Source organism: Salvelinus sp. IW2-2015, linkage group LG18 (genome assembly GCF_002910315.2).
Source record: "Salvelinus sp. IW2-2015 linkage group LG18, ASM291031v2, whole genome shotgun sequence".
NCBI classification, from domain to species: Eukaryota; Metazoa; Chordata; class Actinopteri; order Salmoniformes; family Salmonidae; genus Salvelinus; species Salvelinus sp. IW2-2015.
The window spans coordinates 307,070-327,191 of NC_036858.1; the positions used below are offsets into that span (position 1 = coordinate 307,070).

Here is a 20,122-nt window from a genome sequence, read left to right on the forward strand (position 1 = left end):
AAACAGCATGATCATTACACAGGTGCAACTTGTGCTGGGGATAATAAAAGGGCACTCTAAAATGTGCAGTTTTGTCACACAACACAGTGCTACAGATTAGACTTTGAATGAGTGTGCAATTGGCATGCTGACTGCAGGAATGTCCACCAGAGCTGTTTCCAGAGAATTAAATGTTAATTTCTTGACCATAAGCCGCCTCCAACGTCGTTTTAGAGAATTTGGCAGTACATCCAACCGGCCTCACAAATGCAGACCATGTGTAACCACGCCAACCCAGGACCTTCACATCCGACTTCTTCACCTGCAAGATCGTCTGAGACCAGCCAACCGGACAGCTGATGAAACTGAGTATTTCTTTCTGTTAAAGCTCTGTTGTGGGGGAAAACTAATTCTGATTGGCTGGGCCTGGCTCCCCAGTTGGTAGGCCTATGCCCACCCGTGGCTCCGCCCCTGCCCAGTTATGCGAAATCCATAGATTAGGGCTTAATGAATGTATTTCAAGTGACTGATTTCCTTATATGAACTGTAACTCAGTAAAATTGTTAAAATTGTTCCATGTTGCATTTATATTTTTGTCTATAACATTATTTATTTTTGTCTGGACCAGCGGTCTGTATTGACCTTGTTCTGGGTCTGGATCCGGACCGCGGCCCGTCGGGTGAGTATGGGTGTACCACAGTGTGCTGACCTGAGTGAGGGCCGCAGGGTCAGCCCGGTCTGGAGGTGCTGTAATACGACCCTACGCCTCTTCTGTCGCAGCAGCAGATGCCCCACATGAAGGTTGTAGTCCCAGAAGTCTTGGCTCAGCGACCAGGTACCTCAGCAGGGCCCGTTGGATCCAGGTACCTCAGCAGGGACCGTTGGATCCAGGTACCTCAGCAGGGCCCGTTGGATACAACTCCCCCCCCCGATGATTCTGTTCCATGTAATGCATGTCAATGGGGTTGTTCCTCAGAGAGCCAGGTCCTGTGATCTCAGTGCCAGTCTAATCTATCTGTCTAGAATGTCAGTCCCACTGACTAGAAATTATCAGGTATGTAGTGTCATTACATTAACTTAATATAAACTCAGCAAAAAAAAGAAACGTCCTCTCACTGTCAACTGCGTTTATTTTCGGCAAACTTAACATGTGTAAATATTTGTATGAACATAAGATTCAACAACTAAGACATTCCATAGACATGTGACTAACAGAAATKGAATAATGTGTCCCTGAACAAAGGGGGGGTCAAAATCAAAAGTAACAGTCAGTATCTGGTGTGGCCACCACCTGCATTAAGTACTGCAGTGCATCTCCTCCTCATGGACTGCACCAGAGGAGGGGTTGCCAGTTCTTGCTGTGAGATGTTACCCCACTCTTCCACCAAGGGACCTGCAAGTTCCCGGACATTTCTGAGGGGAATGGCCCTAGCCCGCACCCTCCGATCCAACAGGCCCCAGACGTGCTCAATGGGATTGAGATCTGGGCTCTTCACTGGCCATGGCAGAACACTGACATTCCTGTCTTGCAGGAAATCACACACAGACAAGCAGTATGGCTGATGGCATTGTCATGCTGGAGGGTCATGTCAGGATGAGCCTGCAGGAAGGATACCTCATGAGGATGTCTTCCCTGTAACGCACAGCGTTGAGATTGCCTGCAATGGCAACAGGCTCAGTCCGATGATGCTGWGACACACCGCCCCAGACCAAGATGGAACCTCCACCTCCAAATCGATCCCGCTCCAGAGTACAGGCCTCGGTGTAACGCTCGTTCCTTCGACGATAAATGCGAATCTGACCATCACCTCTGGTGAGACAAAATCATGACTCGTCAGTGAAGAGCACTTTTTGCCAGTCCTGTCTGGTCCAGCGACGGTGGGTTTGTGCCCATAGGTGACGTTATTGCCAGTGATGTCTGGTGAGGACCTGCCTTACAACAGGCCTACAAGCCCTCAGTCCAGCTTCTCTCAGCCTATTGAGGACAGTCTGAGCACTGATGGAGGGATTGTGCGTTCCTGGTGTTACTCGGGCAGTTGTTGTTGCCATCCTGTACCTGTCCCGCAGGTGTAATGTTTTGGATGTACCGATCCTGTGCAGGTGTTCTTACACGTGGTCTGCCACTGCGAGGACGATCAGCTGTCCATCCTGTCTCCCTGTAGCGCTGTCTTAGGCGTCTCACAGTATGGACATTGTAATTTATTGCCCGGGCCACATCTGCAGTCCTCATGCCTCCTTGCAGCATGTATAAGGCAGAATCACACAGATGAGCAGGGACCCTGGGAATCTTTCTTTTGGTGTTTTTCAGAGTCAGTAGAAAGGCTTCTTTAGTGTCCAAAGTTTTCATAACTGTGACTTTAATTGCCTACCGTCTGTAAGCTGTTAGTGTCTTAACGACCGTTCCACAGGTGCATGTTCATTAATTGTTTATGGTTCATTGAAYAAGCATGGGAAACAGTGTTTAAACCCTTTACAATGAAGATCTGTGAAGTTATCTGGAGTTATCTTTGAAAGACAGGGTCCTGAAAAAGGGACGTTTCTTTTTTTGCTGAGTTTGTCTTAGTAATTGTATKTATGGTGTCTCTGATCTTGCCTGCATTCTTGGAGAGGAAGATGCAAGGGTCTGGATGAAAGTCTGCCTTGCCCAACTGGCTCTGCTCTTTCAACTAGTGGTACTTAGTGTCCAGGGCCTGTAGCTGGTTCTCCATGGTAGGCGTGCCAGGATGTCAYCCTGACGTGCCGTGGACTTGGCACTGCTCAGGTCATCACCGTTGCCATCAGACTGGAAAAGGAAGAAGGGCGGCGGGTAGCCTAGCGGTTAAGAGTGTTGGGCTAGTAACCGAAAGGATTGCCGGTTCGAATCACCGAACTGACTAGGCGAAAATTCCGTTGTTATGCCCTTCAGCAAGGTAATTAACCCTAATTGCTCTGGATAAGAGCGTCTGCTAAATTACTCAAATGTAAGAAGAAGAAATGCAGTGATTCATATACATATTCAAATGTGTTATGTTCTTGAATAAAGGGTGTGTTTTAAAGGGAATAATTCTAAAATGCTTTGGATTGCTTATGTCTACATTGATGTACCTTCCAATCGCAGGCCCTGCGGTAGATTAGCATCCTATCCAGGGGGTGTACTTGTACATCAAGCTACCTCACGCTACAGAATCAGGAGACGGGCTCCTGCCGTTCTAGATCCTCCATCCGCTCCTCCATCCGCCAACTCCAGGAGGAAGTGGAGTCCTGGGTCTTTGGGCTTGAGCTTGATGGCTGAGGTATAGTGGATGGCAGCCTTCTCCAGACCGTCCAGAGGAAACTGACCATCCTCACCTGGTAGTKGTTTCTTTGCAGCAATTCGACCACGAAGGCCTGATTCACGCAGTCTCCTTTGAACAGTTGGTGTTGAGATGTGTCTGTTACTTGAACTCTGTGAAGGATTTATTTGGCTGCAATCTGAGGTGCGGTTAACACTAATGAACTTGTCCTCTGCAGCAGAGGTAACTCTGAGTCTTCCTTTAAAATCAAACTTTATTTGTCACATGCCCTTAACCAACAATGCAGTTCAAGAAAGAAAGTTTTTCATGTGTTTTTCTCCGCTAGCCAGCACCTCGCCTAAATAGGTGTGCGTTTCTTCCGCCTCTAGATTAAGAAAATTAAGTACATATAGGTAGGAGTTGTTCAGGGGGTAGAAGCTGTTAAGGAGCCTTTTGGTCCTAGACATGGCGCTCCGGTACCGCTTGACGTGCACTACCTTCTGTAGAGACATGCGGTTAGATGCCCGAGCAGTTGCCATACCGGGGGGTGAGGCAATCGGTCAGGATGCTCTCGATGGTGCAGCTGTAGAACTTTTTGAGTATCTGGGGACCCGTGCCAAATCTTTTCAGTCTCCTGAGGGGGAAAAGGTGTTGTCATGACCTCTTCACGACTGTCTTGGTGTGTTTGGACCATGTTGGTCTGTTGGTGATGTGGACACCAAGGAACTTGAAACTCTCGACCCGCCCCACTACAGCCCTGTTGATGATAATTGGGGCCTGTTCAGCCTGCCTTTTCCTGTAGTTCACGATTAACTCCTTTGTCTTGTTCACATTGAGGGAGCGGTTGTTGTCCTGGCACCACACTGCCAGGTATCTTACCTCCTCCCTATCGGCTGTCTCATCATTGTTGGTAATCAGGCCTACCACTGTTGTGTCATCAGCAAACTTAATCATGGTATTGGAGTCGTGTTTGGCCACGCAGTCGTAGGTGAACAGGGAGTACAGGAGGGGACTAAGCACGCACCCCTGAGGGGCCCCAGTGTTGAGAATCAGCGTGGCAGACGTGTTGTTGCTTACCATTACCTCCTGGGTGCGGCCCGTCAGGAAGTCCAGGATCCAGTTGCAGAGGGAGGTGTTTAGTCCCAGGGTCCTTAGCTTAGTGATGAGTTTTGTGGGCACTATGGTGTTGAATGCTGAGCTGTAGTCAATGAATAGCATTCTCACATAGGTGTTCTTTTTATTCAGGTGTAAAAGGGCAGGGTTGTCCAACCCTCTTCCTGGAGATCTACTGTCCTGTAGGTTTTCAGTCCAACCCTAATTTAGCCTGTCTGTTTCAGCTAGTTAAGGTCTTGTTGAGCAGTTAATAAGTAGATATAGGTGTGTTAAATTAGGGTTGGGCTGAAAACCCACAGGACGGTAGATCTCCAGGAAGAGGGTTGGGCAGCCCTGGTCTAGGGTATCCGGGATGATGCTGTTGATATGAGCCATGACCAGCCTTTCAAAGCCCATCATGGCTACCGACGTGAGTGCTATGGGGCGGTAATCATTTAGGTTGGTTACCTTCRCTTCCTTGGGCACTGGGACTATGGTGGTCTGCTTGAAACATGTAGGTATTACAGACTTGGTCAKAGAGAGGTTGAAAATGTCAGTGTAGACACTTGCCAGTTGGTCAGTGCATGCTTTGAGTACACGTCCTGGTAATCCGTTTGGCCCCGCTTTGTGAATGTTGACCTGTTTAAAGGTCTTGCTCACATACTACCYACTACTGCGACCTGTATGCTCTCGTTGGCTGGCCGTYGCTACATATCMGTCTCCAAACCCACTGGCTCCAGGTCATCTATAAGTCTTTGCTAGGTAAAGCCCCGCCTTATCTCAGCTCACTGGTCACCATAGCAACACCCACCCATAGCACGCACTCCAGCAGGTATATTTCTCTGRTCATCCCCAAAGCCAACACCTACTTCGGCCGCCTTTCCTTCCAGTTCTCTGCTGCCAATGACTGGAACTAATWGCAAAAGTCACTGAAGCTGGAGACTTACATCTCCCTCACTAACTATAAGCATCAGCTGTCAGAGCAGCTTACCGATCACTGCACCTGTACACAGCCCATCTGTAAATAACCCACCAAACTACCTCATCCCCACATTGTTATTTTTTTGCTCTTTTACACCCGAGTATCTGTACTTGCACATCATCATCTGCACATCTATCACTCCAGTGTAAATTGTWATTATTTCGCCACTATGGCCTATTTATTGCCTTTCTACATTTGCACACACTGTATATAGATTTTTCTATTGTGTTATTGACTGTACGTTTGTTTATCCCATGTGTAACTCTGTGTTGTTGTTTTTGTCACACTGCTTTGCTTTATCTTGGCTAGGTCGCAGTTGTAAATGAGAACTTGTTCTTAACTGGCCTACCTGGTTAAATAAAGGTGAAATAAAAAATAAAAATAAAAATTGGCTACCAAGAGCGTTATCACACAGTCATCCGGAACAGCTGGTTTTCCCATGCATGCTTCAGTGTTGCTTGCCTCGAAGCGAGCATAAAAGGCATTTRGCTCGTCTGGTAGGCTCGTGTCACTGGGCAGCTCGCGGCAGGGTTTCTCTTTGTAGTCCGTAATAGTTTTCAAGCCCTGCCACATCCGACGAGCGTTAGAGCCGGTGTAGTAGGATTCAATCTTAATCCTGTATTGACGCTTTGCCTGTTTGATGGTTCGTCTGAGGGCGTAGCGGAATTTCTTATAGGTGTCCGGATTAGTGTCCCACTCTTTGAAAGCGGCAGCTCTAGCCTTTATCTTGATGCGGATGTTGCCTGCAATCCATGGCTTCTGGTTGGGATATGTACGTACGTCACTGTGGGGACGACGTCATCGATGCACTTATTGATGACTGAGGTGGTATACTCCTCAATGCCATTGGATGAATCCCGGAACATATTCCAGTCTGTGCTAGCAAATGTTAAATGATGGATAATGGATGCCATATATCTGAAGAAAATTCTAAATTGCAATGGGCCTCGGCTGTTCTGTCACTGGATGGTGGGCTGGGGACAGGGTTGGGGAACCTCCAGGGTAAGATTAGAATACCCCTGTGTTATAGTAACTCTGTAGAGGGCGGTCAGAGTGACAGAACATTCATACTAGATCTGCTCTTTCAGATCCCTAAAAGCCACAGCCATGGGATTCTGCTCATGTGACCAGCACATATTACACCTGGAAGAGGTTTGAAAAGAGACACTCTTTAATCCATTAGGCCTCATTGAATAGTTGATRTCATTATCAAAAGTACAAAGATTTACCAAAGGTTTCCATACACATTTTGCAGATACTGTAGCAGTCTGTGTAATCATCTTACCTGAGAATTGCTGCCATCTGCTGATAAAACCTTGATACTGACGACAGTTTCTCCAACAWTCAATGGGGAACGTTGGGAATCACTTTCTCCATTCACTGAAACATTCATGTTTTTATCAGGAACCTTGGGCATTACAKTCACTGAGTTACAGTAGAATGAAATTGTGCCTAAATTTGGTACAAAAAACCCCAGCACATTACATGTCATAGAATAAGTCATTAGAATAGTACTTTAATGTTTTAAGGTTATGGCTATCCTCCTCTCATTTGAATAGGTAATCATAGATGTTTGCAGAAAATGTAGGTTGTAGTTGACCATGCAATATTTCTTGGAGGTGTCAAAATCGGCTACCACCTCTATCTCAACCCCATTCAAACCTTAGTTCAAATTCCATCAAACTAAATTATCACCACACAGCTGAAAAATAAAAATGCATTGATTTGCAAGAGCATGAAGAACAAATTATGGTTTATGTCCACAGTGTAGAATATTTTACAGCGTTTCCTCCGACGCTCACTGTCTATGTTGGAAACCATAATTTTGCTCTCTGTGCAGCGCTTGCTAGTGCTCAAATTATGTTAACGGTCCTGTTTATTATGCCAATGCCAACTAAATGAATCACATTCTACTAACTTTAATTTTAAAATAGCCCGGATAGCCCCTCATAATATGCACTTGAGCGATTGAATGTACATTTTGTTTTCTGCAATCCAACACAGTAGAGGGCGTTATTGAGCATCGGTGTGTATTGTCGATAGGCGAAACACAAAACATAGAAGAAGAGAATGTTGCCGCCTATGTATTTCCGGTTGGACTACAACGTGTGGAGAAACAGGTAGCTAGCTTCTCATTATTACAGTAACCAGATAAAATAATAGACAAACTATTCAACAATGAGTAGTTAACGGAGTGTTGAGAGAGGATTTGTCATTGACGGGAATAAAGTGTTTTTGCTGAGCTGTAGCTTGCTTAAAGGCTAGCTAGCCAGCAATAAGCCAGCTAGCCAGAAATAAGCTAACGTTAGCTAGCCAGCAATAAGCTAGCTAGCCAGCAATAAGCATAGCTATTTTAGCCACATTATCTATGATATTGCTTCGCCTCTTCCTATTCATCTTCGCTACATCAAAGCAGGTGGTATAGATGGGTTGGTTGTTTAGCAACAAAACCGACGCGTGCAAAACAGACGGGTTGGTTTAGATTGTTGTTAAGGTTTAAAGTATGTTCCGTCTCAAATGTTTATTGAAAACATAAATAAAGTACTGTATATTGAGTATTACATGAATCCTATCAATTTGGATGCAATCAAATTATATTTCAACAAAATAATGTTGCAGGAATGCTAATCTTCTGTTTCTAACAACCAAAATGATTTCAGAACAATCTGCGATTGTGGGTGTCAAGCCTCTTTCTTGTTATTTTTGAGGTGGAACGACTCATGGTATCATTAGTAGCTAGCTAGCGACCTTGTCTAGTGTCTACAGTACACTCACTACTTTAAGTCCCTCTGGTTAAKAGCTTCTGCTAAGTGAATAAAATGTACTATGTCTATCTATCTAGCTAATGTTAATTGTCTKTCTCAATCTCCCCAGACAACATGGCAGAGGACATCCCTGTGGAAGACTACCCTACTGAGATTGAGGAGCAGCTCACAGGGTTTGAGTCATCAGTCGGTGCTGTCAACAACATGGTGCAGACCATCCTATCCATGCCAAGAAATGAGCTGGTGCAAAAAGTATGTTTTCAGACTGACATGGTAGAAGGACTTGGTATTGAGTGTTCTGAAGTCCTGCGGTGTATTCAGCCGATTACCGCTTAAGAACCAAACGGAGCAAACGAAACGAGGAGAGACCTAGCTGAATTTGTCCAATAGAAACTAGTTTTTGATGCAAAACTATTTCCGTTTGTAGTAAATGGTTTCTGACGCAAAAAGTTTTGCAACAGTATCGGCGTAATGAATACACCCCTGATTATTGGGAATGTCACTCTGAGTCGGTCACATATTCAAACGAACAGAACAGCAATATTTAGGCCTCTGCTGTTAAACCCTCACCACTTAAGAGGTTTAATTACACTACTGAACTGGGGTGCACATAGCGCCCTGATCAAATCTACAGCTCCGGGTCATATTGTCAACAAGGCAGCATAATGCATACTTCAGAAACAGGCTACAACATGTATTTTCTATAAAATATATTTGTCTGTAATTAAAGCCTTTTTATGTGGAAAAACTCTGATTGACTGGGCCTGGCTCCCAAGTGGGTGGGCCTATGCCATGGTTCCACCCCTGCCCAGTTATGTGAAATCCATAGATTATGGCCTAAGGAATTCATTTCGACTGACTGATTTCCTTATATGAACTGTAACTCAGTAAAATTGTTAATTGTTGCATGTTGTGTTTATTTTTGTTCAGTATAGTTTTCCTTCAGAAGGCAGATAAATCATGTGTGTTTTCTATCAAACACTTATTCATGTAAAAACAGGGAATACTAACTCATTACTGCTTGACAATAGGCTACATCAGTTTTGAGCCAATTTCACCAGTGGCTTGAGCGGGGCTCCCAGCTCATGCCCGGGGTGCAGCCTGGTTACAAAACGATTACAAATCACTTTTAACTCTGCCTACCTATSGAACTGGGCGAGCTAAAACAAACCCTCTCAATGTGTCTCTTGTTTTCTTGATAGCTGGATCCTCTGGAACAAGCCAAGCTGGACCTGATGTCTGCATATACCCTCAACTCTCTTTTCTGGAGTAAGTGTGCTTCATTTTCCTGCACGCAAATCCAAGTTAATATTGTCAAATTATATCCAGTCTGCACATTTTTTGGGGTGTAAAGATGTTGAAATGACTGTCACCACAACACTCCCCATGTTAAATTACAGTGTCATTCTTGTTGTTTACAGTGTACTTGGTCACACAAGGAATAAACCCAAAAGAACATGCAATCAAACAAGAGTTGGTAAGATATTACATTTTTACCCTGAAGAGAATTCTACTCATCCCACCCTATTTTGTTCAGTCAATTGTCAACTTGCATAACCTGCATTCAAAACCCCACATACACAGTGTACAAAACATTAGGAACACCTGCTCTTTCCACGACAGAGCATGTTTACATGCACACTAATAATTCAATATTAAATTATGGCTGAAGGCCGAGTATGGCATAACATTAGCCATGTAAACACCTTACTCTGCTCATCTGTCATGGAAACAGCAGGTGTTCCTAATGTTTTGTACACTGTGTGTGTGGTTATAATGGAAGGAAGCATACGCAGATTAAAACACATTTTCGGCATTTATCAAAAGTCCCATCAGTAGTCTGATTTCAGATGTCCATGTAAACATGATTGTTTAGGAAATCGTTCTTCTTGCATAGCATGTAAACATTTTAAACAAGCTATTATATTAAGCTGACTATCCACAATWATCATATTGTTTGCATGTAACCGYGGTCAGGTGAATCCAGTGGGAAGCTATAATCCCTTATTGATGTCACTTGTTGAATCCACTTCAATCACTGTAGCTGAAGGGGAGGAGACGGGTTAAAGAAGGATTTTTAAGCCTTGAGACAATTGAGACATGGATTCTGTATGTGTGCCATTCAGAGGGTGAATGGGCAAGACAAAAGATTTAAGTGCCTTTGAACAGGGTGTGGTAGTAGTATGGTAGTAGGTGCCAGGTGCACCGGTTTGTGTCAAGAACTGCAACGCTGCTGGTTTTTCACGCTCAACAGTTTCCCGTGTGTATCAAGAATGATCCACCACACAAAGGACATCCAGCCAACTTGATATAACAGTGGGAAGCACAGGAGTCAACATGGGCCAGCATCCCTGTGGAACGCTTTCGACACCTTGTGGAGTCCATGCCCCGACAAATTGAGGGCAAAAGGGGTGTAACTCAATATTAGGAAGGTGCTCCTAATATTTTGTACACTCGGTGCCTACCGTAGATGGGTGACATATATAATATTTTAATTTCTAAATCCTGTATTTTCTTGTCACCTGACTAGGAGAGGATCAGGACATATATGAACCGTGTGAAGGAGATCACTGACAGGAGGAAAGCAGCCCGTCTGAACAAAGCAGCTATGTCTCGCTTCCTCAGGAACGCATTGTGGAAACTTGAGGAAGGGAAGTCAAAGAACACGCCGGGTMSTGACCCCCAGGACACGCCGGGTMSTGACCCCCAGGACACGCCGGGTCCTGACCCCCAGGACACGCCGGGTCCTGACCCCCAGGACACGCCGGGCCGTGCCCCCCAGCACACGCCGGGTCGAGGCCAGCGCACTCCGGGTCGAGGCCAGCGCACTCCGGGTCGAGGCCAGCGCACTCCGGGTCGCGGTCACCACACTCCGGGTCGCGGCCACCGCACGCCAGGTCGCGGCCAGCACAAACGCTTTGATGGCCATCAGTCAAAAGGACCCAAACTCAGCTGAGAGGAGGTGGTGCAACACCAGGGGCTGGTTCCTTGCTGGCCTCTACCACGTTTCCTTGGTCCCCTTTTCTTTTTTTCTACTTTGTTTTTATTGTAGGAACACAAAGAAAGTACAAATAAAGTAAAATAAAAGAACAACAAAAAAGATCTGGCAGTTAGTCAAATTGTTTTAGTTTATTTCCACTCTTCAAACATTTTAAAGAAGTCATTGTCATAACATCAGACAAAATGTCTGGATGATCTTGGCCCCCTTTTCTATGTGCACCTGTCTGAAAGGACCTGATAGGTGCAAGCAGCGCCTTATCACTTGTTACCATGGACACGGGACTCATGATCCACTGGTGTTTTTGTAATGCGCGCACACACACACACACATTTCTTTGTGCACAAATAGAAGTTCATCAAATTGTTTACGTTTATTTTCACTCTTCAAACATTTTAAAGAAGTCATTGTCATAACATCAGACAAAATGTCTGGATGATCTTGATGTTCTAACAGCCCTATTATCTTAGACTAGAACGATACTTTTTATATGCATCTGTTTCATTTAGACATCAAAACGTAGTTTGTTTGTTGCCTACTGTGATTAAAGAATGCCGCTCTGGAAACCGCCTCCGACGCTCGTGATCATGTCAATGTAGATCCGACATGGCGCCCGTGTTTAGAAAGTATTGCGTTTTGATTGGTTAACACTGTCTTATGTCTGTATTGGATCTATCTGGTTTCTGTCTGTTTCAAATGACAACTATAAAGTCTTTATTGATGCACGGTACTGTTCATTCTGGTAACATCCTACTTCCTCCTTCTGTAGAGCCCTCTGGGGCATCTTTATCCGGCGGTGTTCCAAATGGTACCCTTTTCTCTACATAGTGTATAACCTTTTGATCAGAGCCCTATGGGGAAACAGGGTACCATTTAAGACACTACCTCAGTCTTAATTTATTACATTCTGCAACAAATCAGTTTGTCCCTATAATCAAGCTCATGAAGTAGGGACGGACGTACTACTGTACGCTGGTTCCCCAAGAATGACATCTTTGCTCTTCTCACCGTCTTTGGTCCAGGGACGTTTGTTTAACAGAGTTCTGCATCTCTATTCCTTTTCCACTGAAGTGTTGATTCTACGCCGTTCAAAGAAGTATCACAGCGGTCTACGCAGTGCTAGAGGTGTCACTAAAGACCCTGGCATCCGTTATCCGTCTGGCGCAGGAGTCTAAGGCACTGCATCTCAGTGCAAGAGGTGTCGCTACAGACTCTGGTTCGATTCCAGGCTGTATCACAACCGGCCGTGATTGGGAGTCCCATAGGGCGGCGCACAATTGGCCCAGCGTCGCCCGGGTTTGGCCGTCATTGTAAATAAGAATTTGTTCGTAACTGACTTGCCTAGTTAAATAAAGATTAACAAAAATATATATTTCAGCCTGCCTCACGAATGGTCCAGTCGCATACAAACCATACCCTATTCCCTATGAAGTGCACTACTTTTGACCAGGCCCCAATAAGGAATAGGGTGCCATTTGTGATGTTCCAGTCTGCCCATAGGGCCTTCAGTACATACCAGCATAATGGAGAAAAAACCCTCAAATCCCACTCCATCCTTCCCAGCCCTCCACATGTACTCAGTTTAGAAGCTAATCAAAAGGGGACAATCACGCTTTCCCAGAAGTTTGGTTGGTGTGTAAAACCTGTACATTTAAATAAGCAAAAAGGTGTGACGGGTCTGCACTAAAAGATGTTGTGTAAAGCTTAATTAAAAAATATATATTTAAATTGCGTCAGGGATGTGGCCTAGCGGTTAACAGTGTTGGACCAGTAATTTAAAAGTCGCTGGTTCGAATCTCAGAGCCTTCTAGAGGAAAAATCTGTTGTTGTGCACTTGAGCAAATCACTTAACCTTAATTGCTTCTGTTAGTCGCTCATGATAAGAGTGTCTGCTAAATAACTTAAATGTAATAGCACACAGACATTTTGGCTTTGCATCCGTCTTCTACATCAGGTCACTAACCAGAAAAGAAACGGCACGTCGAACGACATGAGGTAACAAGCTCCGTTCTGGTTCTGCTGTGTTTATTTACCCAGTCTGATATGAATCAACGCTAAACTAGCTATACTGTACTGGCAGAGAGTGGTTTCACTCGTATGGAGTTTCTGTATTGAAATAATGTATAACTACCTTAGACAAACGTCGACAAACGTGGGAAGCTATTGACCTGGCTGAGAAGTAAATCGTTGCATGGGCCAGTGTACTTAAAGGAGCCTGTCCAAATGGCAATCTCTTAGAAAAAAATATTGGAACCAAGACCTAAAAATAACTGATATTGGCTCAAGATGGAAGGAATGTTGAACATAACTAACGAAATTACAATTAACGAAAATGTACACTTAAATCCAATATAAACTAATTTATAGAATTTATTATACAAAATCCACTACTTCTACAACACAATGGCAGAGTCATGTCTTAAGTAGAAAACGAACAATGACTCAACAATTCATGCTTTCTGCTATAAAGTTAAGAAGTGATGGGCAGAGTTAGAAAGTTGGCTGTCAGAAGTACTACAATGTAAATTTACTTTTAATCCGTCTGTYTGCATATTTCAAGACATGTCATATAAGGGTGCAGCGAGATACCCGATGGGTTGGACGATACTCTTCTTGTCAATTGTCTTGAAAAACTTATACTTAACTGGAAATCAACCAATCCTCCACCGTTAAGACAATGGAAAAATCATACGCTTCATTGTCTAAATATTGAAAGAGCGTGTTGGTGACTGGAACAAAATGGTGCAATTTGAGGACATGGCGGAGAGTAGTGTAGGCACTGGAGATAGGGGTGAGAACTGGTGTGTCTGGGCAACTGGTGAGAACAGGTGGGTCTGGGCAGGGTGAGAACAGGTGGGTCTGGGCAGGGTGAGAACAGGTGGGTCTGGCCAGGGTGAGAACAGGTGGGTCTGGGCCGGCGTGAGAACAGGTGGGTCTGGGCAGGGGTGAGAACAGGTGGTTGCTGGGCAACTTGGTGAGAACAGGTGGGTCTGGGCAACTGGTGAGAACAGGTGAGTCTGGGCAGGGTGAGAACAGGTGGGTCTGGGCAGGGTGAGAACAGGTGGGTCTGGGCAGGGGTGAGAACAGGTGGGTCTGGGCAGGAGTGAGAACAGGTGGGTCTGGGCAGGAGTGAGAACAGGTGGTTCTGGGCAGGGTGAGAACAGGTGGTCTGGGCAGGGTGAGAACAGGTGGATCTGGCCAGGGTGAAACAGGTGTGGGTCTGGCCAGGGTGAGAACAGGTGGATCTGGCCAGGGTGAGAACAGGTGGGTCTGGCCAAGGGTGAGAACAGTGGGTCTGGCCAGGGTGATATTTGTAGTTGTTTTTTGTATGTATATGTTTTGTAATGTTGGAAGAAAAAAACATAAAATCTGTAAAGATAAATAATGACCTGGTTGAAAAATAACTAGCTGCTTGGGAGGGTGTAGGTAGGGTCGGGGAGGGGTAGGTAAGGGTGAGGAGGGTGTAGGTAAGGGTCGGGGAGGGTGTAGGTAAGGTGAGGAGGGTGTAGGTAAGGGTCGGGGAGGGTGTAGGTAAGGGTCGGGGAGGGTGTAGGTAAGGGTCGGGGAGGGTGTAGGTAAGGGTCGGGGAGGGTGTAGGTAAGGGTCGGGGAGGGTGTAGGTAAGGGTGGGGAGGGTGTAGGTAAGGGTGAGGAGGGTGTGTAAGGGTCGGGGAGGGTGTAGGTAAGGGTGAGGAGGGTGTAGGTAAGGGTCGGGAGGGTGTAGGTAAGGGTCGGGGAGGGTGTAGTTAAGGGTCGGGGAGGTGTAGGTAAGGGTCGGGGAGGGTGTAGGTAAGGGTGAGGAGGGTGTAGGTAAGGTGAGAGGTGTAGTAAGGGTCGGGGAGGGTGTAGGTAAGGGTCGGGAGGGTGTAGGTAAGGGTCGGGGAGGGTGTAGGTAAGGTCGGGAGGTGTAGGTAAGGTGGGAGGGTGTAGGTAAGGGTCGGGAGGGTGTAGGTAAGGGTCGGGGAGGGTGTAGTAAGGGTGGGGAGGGTGTAGTAAGGGTGGGGAGGTGTAGGTAGGGTCGGGAGGTGTAGGTAAGGTCGAGGAGGTGTAGGTAAGGGTCGGGGAGGGTGTAGTAAGGGGTGGGGAGGGTGTAGCTAAGGGTCGGGAGGGTGTAGGTAAGGGTCGGGAGGGTGTAGCTAAGGGTCGGGAAGGGTGTAGGTAAGGGGTGGGGAGGGGAGGGTAAGGGTCGGGAGGGTGTAGGTAAAGGTGGGGATGGTGTAGGTAAGGGGTGGGATGAAATGTTATTCTCAGATGTCTTCAGTGGCTGAGTAAAGGACTGGAGGAGTAAAGGACTGGAGGAGTAAAGGACTAGAGGAGTAAAGGACTGGAGGAGTAAAGGACTAGAGGAGTAAAGGACTGGAGGAGTAAAGGACTGGAGGAGTAAAGGACTAGAGGAGTAAAGGACTGGAGGAGTAAAGGACTGGAGGAGTAAAGACTAGAGAGTAAAGGACTAGAGGAGTAAAGGACTGGAGGAGTAAAGGACTGGAGGAGTAAAGGACTGGAGAGTAAAGATGGGGAGTAAAGGATAGAGTGAGTAAAGGACTAGAGGAGTAAAGGACTGGAGGAGTAAGACTGAGGAGTAAAGGACTAGAGGAGTAAGGACTGAGGAGTAAAGGACTAGAGGAGTAAGGACTAGAGGAGTCAAGCTAGTGGAGTCAAGACTGGAGGAGTAAGACTGGAGGAGTAAAGGACTAGTGGAGTAAAGGACTGGAGGAGTAAAGGACTGAGGAGTAAAGGACTAGAGGAGTAAAGGACTGGAGGAGTAAAGGACTAGAGGAGTAAAGGACTAGAGGAGTAAAGTACTGGAGGAGTAAGGACTGGAGGAGTAAAGGACTAGAGGAGTAAAGGACTGGAGGAGTAAAGGACTGGAGGAGTAAAAGGACTAGAGGAGTAAAGGACTAGAGGAGTAAAGGACTGGAGGAGTAAGACTAGAGGAGTAAGGACTGGAGGAGTAAAGGACTGGAGGAGTAAAGGACTGAGGAAGTAAAGGACTGGAGGAGTAAAGGACTAGAGGAGTAAAGGACTGGAGGAGTAAGGACTGGAGGAGTAAAGGACTAGAGGAGTAAAGGACTAGAGGAGTAAAGGACTAGGAGGATGAGGAGTCAAGAGAGACTAGAGGAGTAAGGACTGGAGATCAAGGACTAGGAGTAAAGGACAGAGGATAAAGCTGAGGATAAGGACTAGAGGAGTAAAGGACTGGAGGAGTAAAGGACTAGAGGAGTCAAGGACTGAGGAGTAAAGGAATGAGGAGCAAGATAGAGGAGTAAAGGACTAGAGGAGTAAAGGACTAGAGGAGTAAAGACTAGAGGAGTAAAGGACTAGAGGAGTAAAGGACTAGAGGAGTAAAAGGACTAGAGGAGTAAAGGACTAGAGGAGTAAAGGACTGGAGGAGTAAAGGACTAGAGGAGTAAAGGACTAGAGGAGTAAAAGGACTAGAGGAGTAAGACTGGAGAGTAAAGGACTGGAGGAGTAAGGACTGAGGAGTAAGGACTGGAGGAGTAGCACTGGAGGAGTAAAGGACTGGAGGAGTAAAGGACTAGAGGAGTAAAGGACTAGAGGAGTAAAGGACTGGAGGAGTCAAGGACTGGAGGAGTCAAGGACTGGAGGAGTCAAGGACTAGAGGAGTCAAGGACTAGTGGAGTAAAGGACTGTGAGGAGTAAAGGACTAGAGGAGTAAAGGACTAGAGGAGTAAAGGACTAGAGGAGTAAAAGCTAGAGGAGTAGGACTAGAGAGTCAAGGATAGAAGGAGTCAAGGACTAGAGGAGTCAAGGACTAGAGAGTCAGGACTGGAGGAGTCAAGGACTAGAGGAGTCAAGGACTAGTGGAGTCATAGGACTGGAGGAGTAAAGGACTAGAGGAGTAAAGGACTGGAGGAGTCAAGGACTGGAGGAGTCAAGGACTAGAGGATCAAGGTACTGGAGGAGTCAAGGACGGAGGAGTCAAGGACTAGAGGAGTCAGGACTAGTGGAGTAAAAGGACTGGAGGAGTAAAGGACTAGAGGAGTAAAGGACTAGAGGAGTAAAGGACTAGAGGAGTCAAGGACTAGAGGAGTCAAGGACTAGAGGAGTCAAGGACTAGAGGAGTCAAGGACTAGAGGAGTCAAGGACTGGAGGAGTAAGGACTAGAGGAGTCAAGGACTAGTGGAGTATAGGACTGGAGGAGTAAAGGACTAGAGGATAAAGGACTAGAGGATAAAGGACTGGAGGAGTAAAGGACTAGGAGGATAAAGGACTGAGGAGTCAAGGACTAGAGGAGTCAAGGACTAGAGGAGTAAAGGACTGGAAGGAGTCAAGGACTAGAGGAGTAAGGACTAGAGAGTAAAGGACTAGATGAGTAAAGGACTGGAGGAGTAAAGGACTAGAGAGTAAAGGACTAGAGGAGTAAGGACTAGAGGAGTAAAGGACTAGAGGAGTAAAGGACTGGAGGAGTAAAGGACTAGTGGAGTAAAGGACTGGAGGAGTAAAGGACTGGAGGAGTAAAGGACTAGAGGAGTAAAGGACTAGAGGAGTAAAGGACTAGTGGGTAAAGGACTGGAGGAGTAAAGGACTGAGGAGTAAAAGGACTAGAGGAGTAAAGGACTAGAGGAGTAAGGGACTGGAGGAGTAAAGGACTAGAGGAGTAAAGGACTGGAGGAGTAAAGGACTGAGGAGTAAAGGACTAGAGGAGTAAAGGACTAAGAGGAGTAAGGATGAGGAGTAAAGGACTGGAGGAGTAAAGGACTGAGGAGTAAAGGACTAGAGGAGTAAAGGACTAGAGGAGTCAAGGACTAGAGGAGTCAAGGACTAGAGGAGTCAAGGACTAGAGGAGTCAAGGACTAGAGGAGTAAGGACTAGAGGAGTCAGGACTAGGGGTCAAGGACTGGAGGAGTAAGGAACTAGAGAGTAAAAGGACTGGAGGAGTAAAGGATAGAGGAGTAAAAGTACTGGAGGAGTAAAGGACTAGTGGAGTAAAGGACTGGAGGAGTAAAGGACTGGAGGAGTAAAGGACTAGAGGGAGTAAAGGACTAGAGGAGTAAAGGACTGGAGGAGTAAAGGACTAGTGGAGTAAAGGACTGGAGGAGTAAAGGACTAGAGGAGTAGGACTAGAGGAGTAAAGGACTGGAGGAGTAAAGGACTAGAGGAGTAAAGGACTGGAGGAGTAAAGGACTGGAGGAGTAAAGGACTGGAGGAGTCAAGGACTAGAGGAGTCAAGGACTAGAGGAGTAAAGGACTGGAGGAGTAAGGACTGAGGAGTAAAGGATTGAGGAGTAAAGACTAGAGGAGTAAATGACTAGAGGAGTCAAGGACTAGAGGAGTCAAGGACTAGAGGAGTCAAGGACTAGAGGAGTAAAGGACTGGAGGAGTAAAGGACTAGAGGATAGGCTGCGTCACTGGATCAATAGCGCTCTGAGAAGCTGCTCCACCCCCTTCCACTGAGCTGAGATGCCGACTAGAGGAGTCAAGGACTAGTGGAGTAAAGGACTAGAGGAGTCAAGGACTAGTGGAGTAAGGACTGGAGGAGTAAAGGATAGAGGAGTAAAGGACTGGAGGAGTAAAGGACTAGAGGAGTAAAGTACTGGAGGAGTAAAGGACTAGTGGAGTAAAGGACTGGAGGAGTAAGGACTGGAGGAGTAAAGGACTAGAGGAGTAAAGGACTAGAGGAGTAAAGGACTGGAGGAGCAAGGACTAGAGGAGTCAAGGACTAGGAGTAAAGGACTAGTGGAGTAAAGGACTGGAGGAGTAAAGACTAGAGGAGTAAAGGACTAGAGAGTAAAGACTGGAGGAGTCAAGGATCAGAGGAGTCAAGACTAGAGGAGTAAAGGACTGGAGGAGTAAAGGACTAGAGGAGTAAAGGACTGGAGGAGTAAAGGCTAGAGGAGTAAAGGACTGGAGGAGTCAAGGACTAGAGGAGTCAAGGACTAGAGGAGTAAAGGACTGGAGGAGTAAGGACTAGAGAGTAAGGACTGGAGGAGTTAAAGGACTAGAGGAGTAAAGGACTAGAGGAGTAAAGGACTAGAGGAGTCAAGGACTAGAGGAGTAAAGACTGGAGGAGTAAAGGACTAGAGGATAGGCTGCTCACTGGATCAATAGCGCTCTGAGAAGCTGCTCCACCCCCTTCCACTGAGCTGAGATGCCCGACGATGGATGCCCGACGAGATGCCGACGAGATGCCTGACGAGATGCTGACGAGATGCCTGATATACTGCCTATGAAATAGTTATTTGTAAGTCATTCTGATTATCTGTCTGTCATAATTATTGTTTGACTGATATGCCCCCTTTACAGGAGATTGCTATAACAGTAATGGGGTCCAGAGACCTAATGGAATGGCTGGCTAGAGTCCATACAGTCAGAGCCTAATAGGAATGGTGGCTAGAGTCCATACAGTCACAGAACATGGGAATGCTGGCTAGAGTCCATACAGTCAGAGACATGGGAATGGCTGGCTAGAGTCCATACAGTCACAGACATGGGAATGGCTGGCTAGAGTCCATAGTCAGAGACATGGGAATGGCTGGCTAGAGTCCATACAGTCAGAGACATGGGAATGGCTGCTAGAGTACGTACAGTCAGAGACATGGGAATGGCTGGCTAGAGTACGTACAGTCAGAGACATGGGAATGGCTGGCTAGAGTCCATACAGTCAGAGACATGGGAATGGCTGGCTAGAGTCCATACAGTCAGAGACATGGGAATGGCTGGCTAGAGTCCATACAGTCTTTTGACTGTGCTTTCTTTGTCTCTGTGATATTGTTTGATCCAAGAATGCCCAAGTTGTAGCTTGAATATCTTAGAATTACCTTCTTTATTTTGATACATTTTTTTTGCAACATTATAACCAAGAATTTGAATAAATTGAACTTTATTTTAAAGGCAAACAACATGTGTACATTTGATTCTGGATTCGTGGATGAAATGCACCAGGAACAAATAGTCAGCTCATTTTCCACGTTGGCTATAAGGAAAAGACTCTAGGGTTTTAAAATGGATACCATAAGCCACTGCACCTCCAGAAGGACCCTTACTCGCCCACTCATCCGGTCTCCCTCTCCCTGGTCTCTACTCCACCCTGTTGA

The 20,122-nt window shown here is 46.1% G+C and overlaps 1 protein-coding gene across 1 annotated transcript; it reads left to right on the forward strand.

The window, feature by feature from the left end:
• The first annotated feature begins 7,341 nt into the window (after positions 1-7,341).
• c1d (C1D nuclear receptor corepressor) lies at positions 7,342-11,171 on the forward strand. Its single transcript, XM_024008641.2, has 5 exons — positions 7,342-7,424; positions 8,179-8,321; positions 9,272-9,338; positions 9,491-9,546; positions 10,600-11,171. Exons 2-5 carry the CDS (start codon positions 8,184-8,186, stop codon positions 11,023-11,025), a joined length of 687 nt encoding a protein of 228 aa, XP_023864409.1. The 5' UTR covers positions 7,342-7,424; positions 8,179-8,183; the 3' UTR covers positions 11,026-11,171.
• Positions 11,172-20,122: the final 8,951 nt, after the last annotated feature.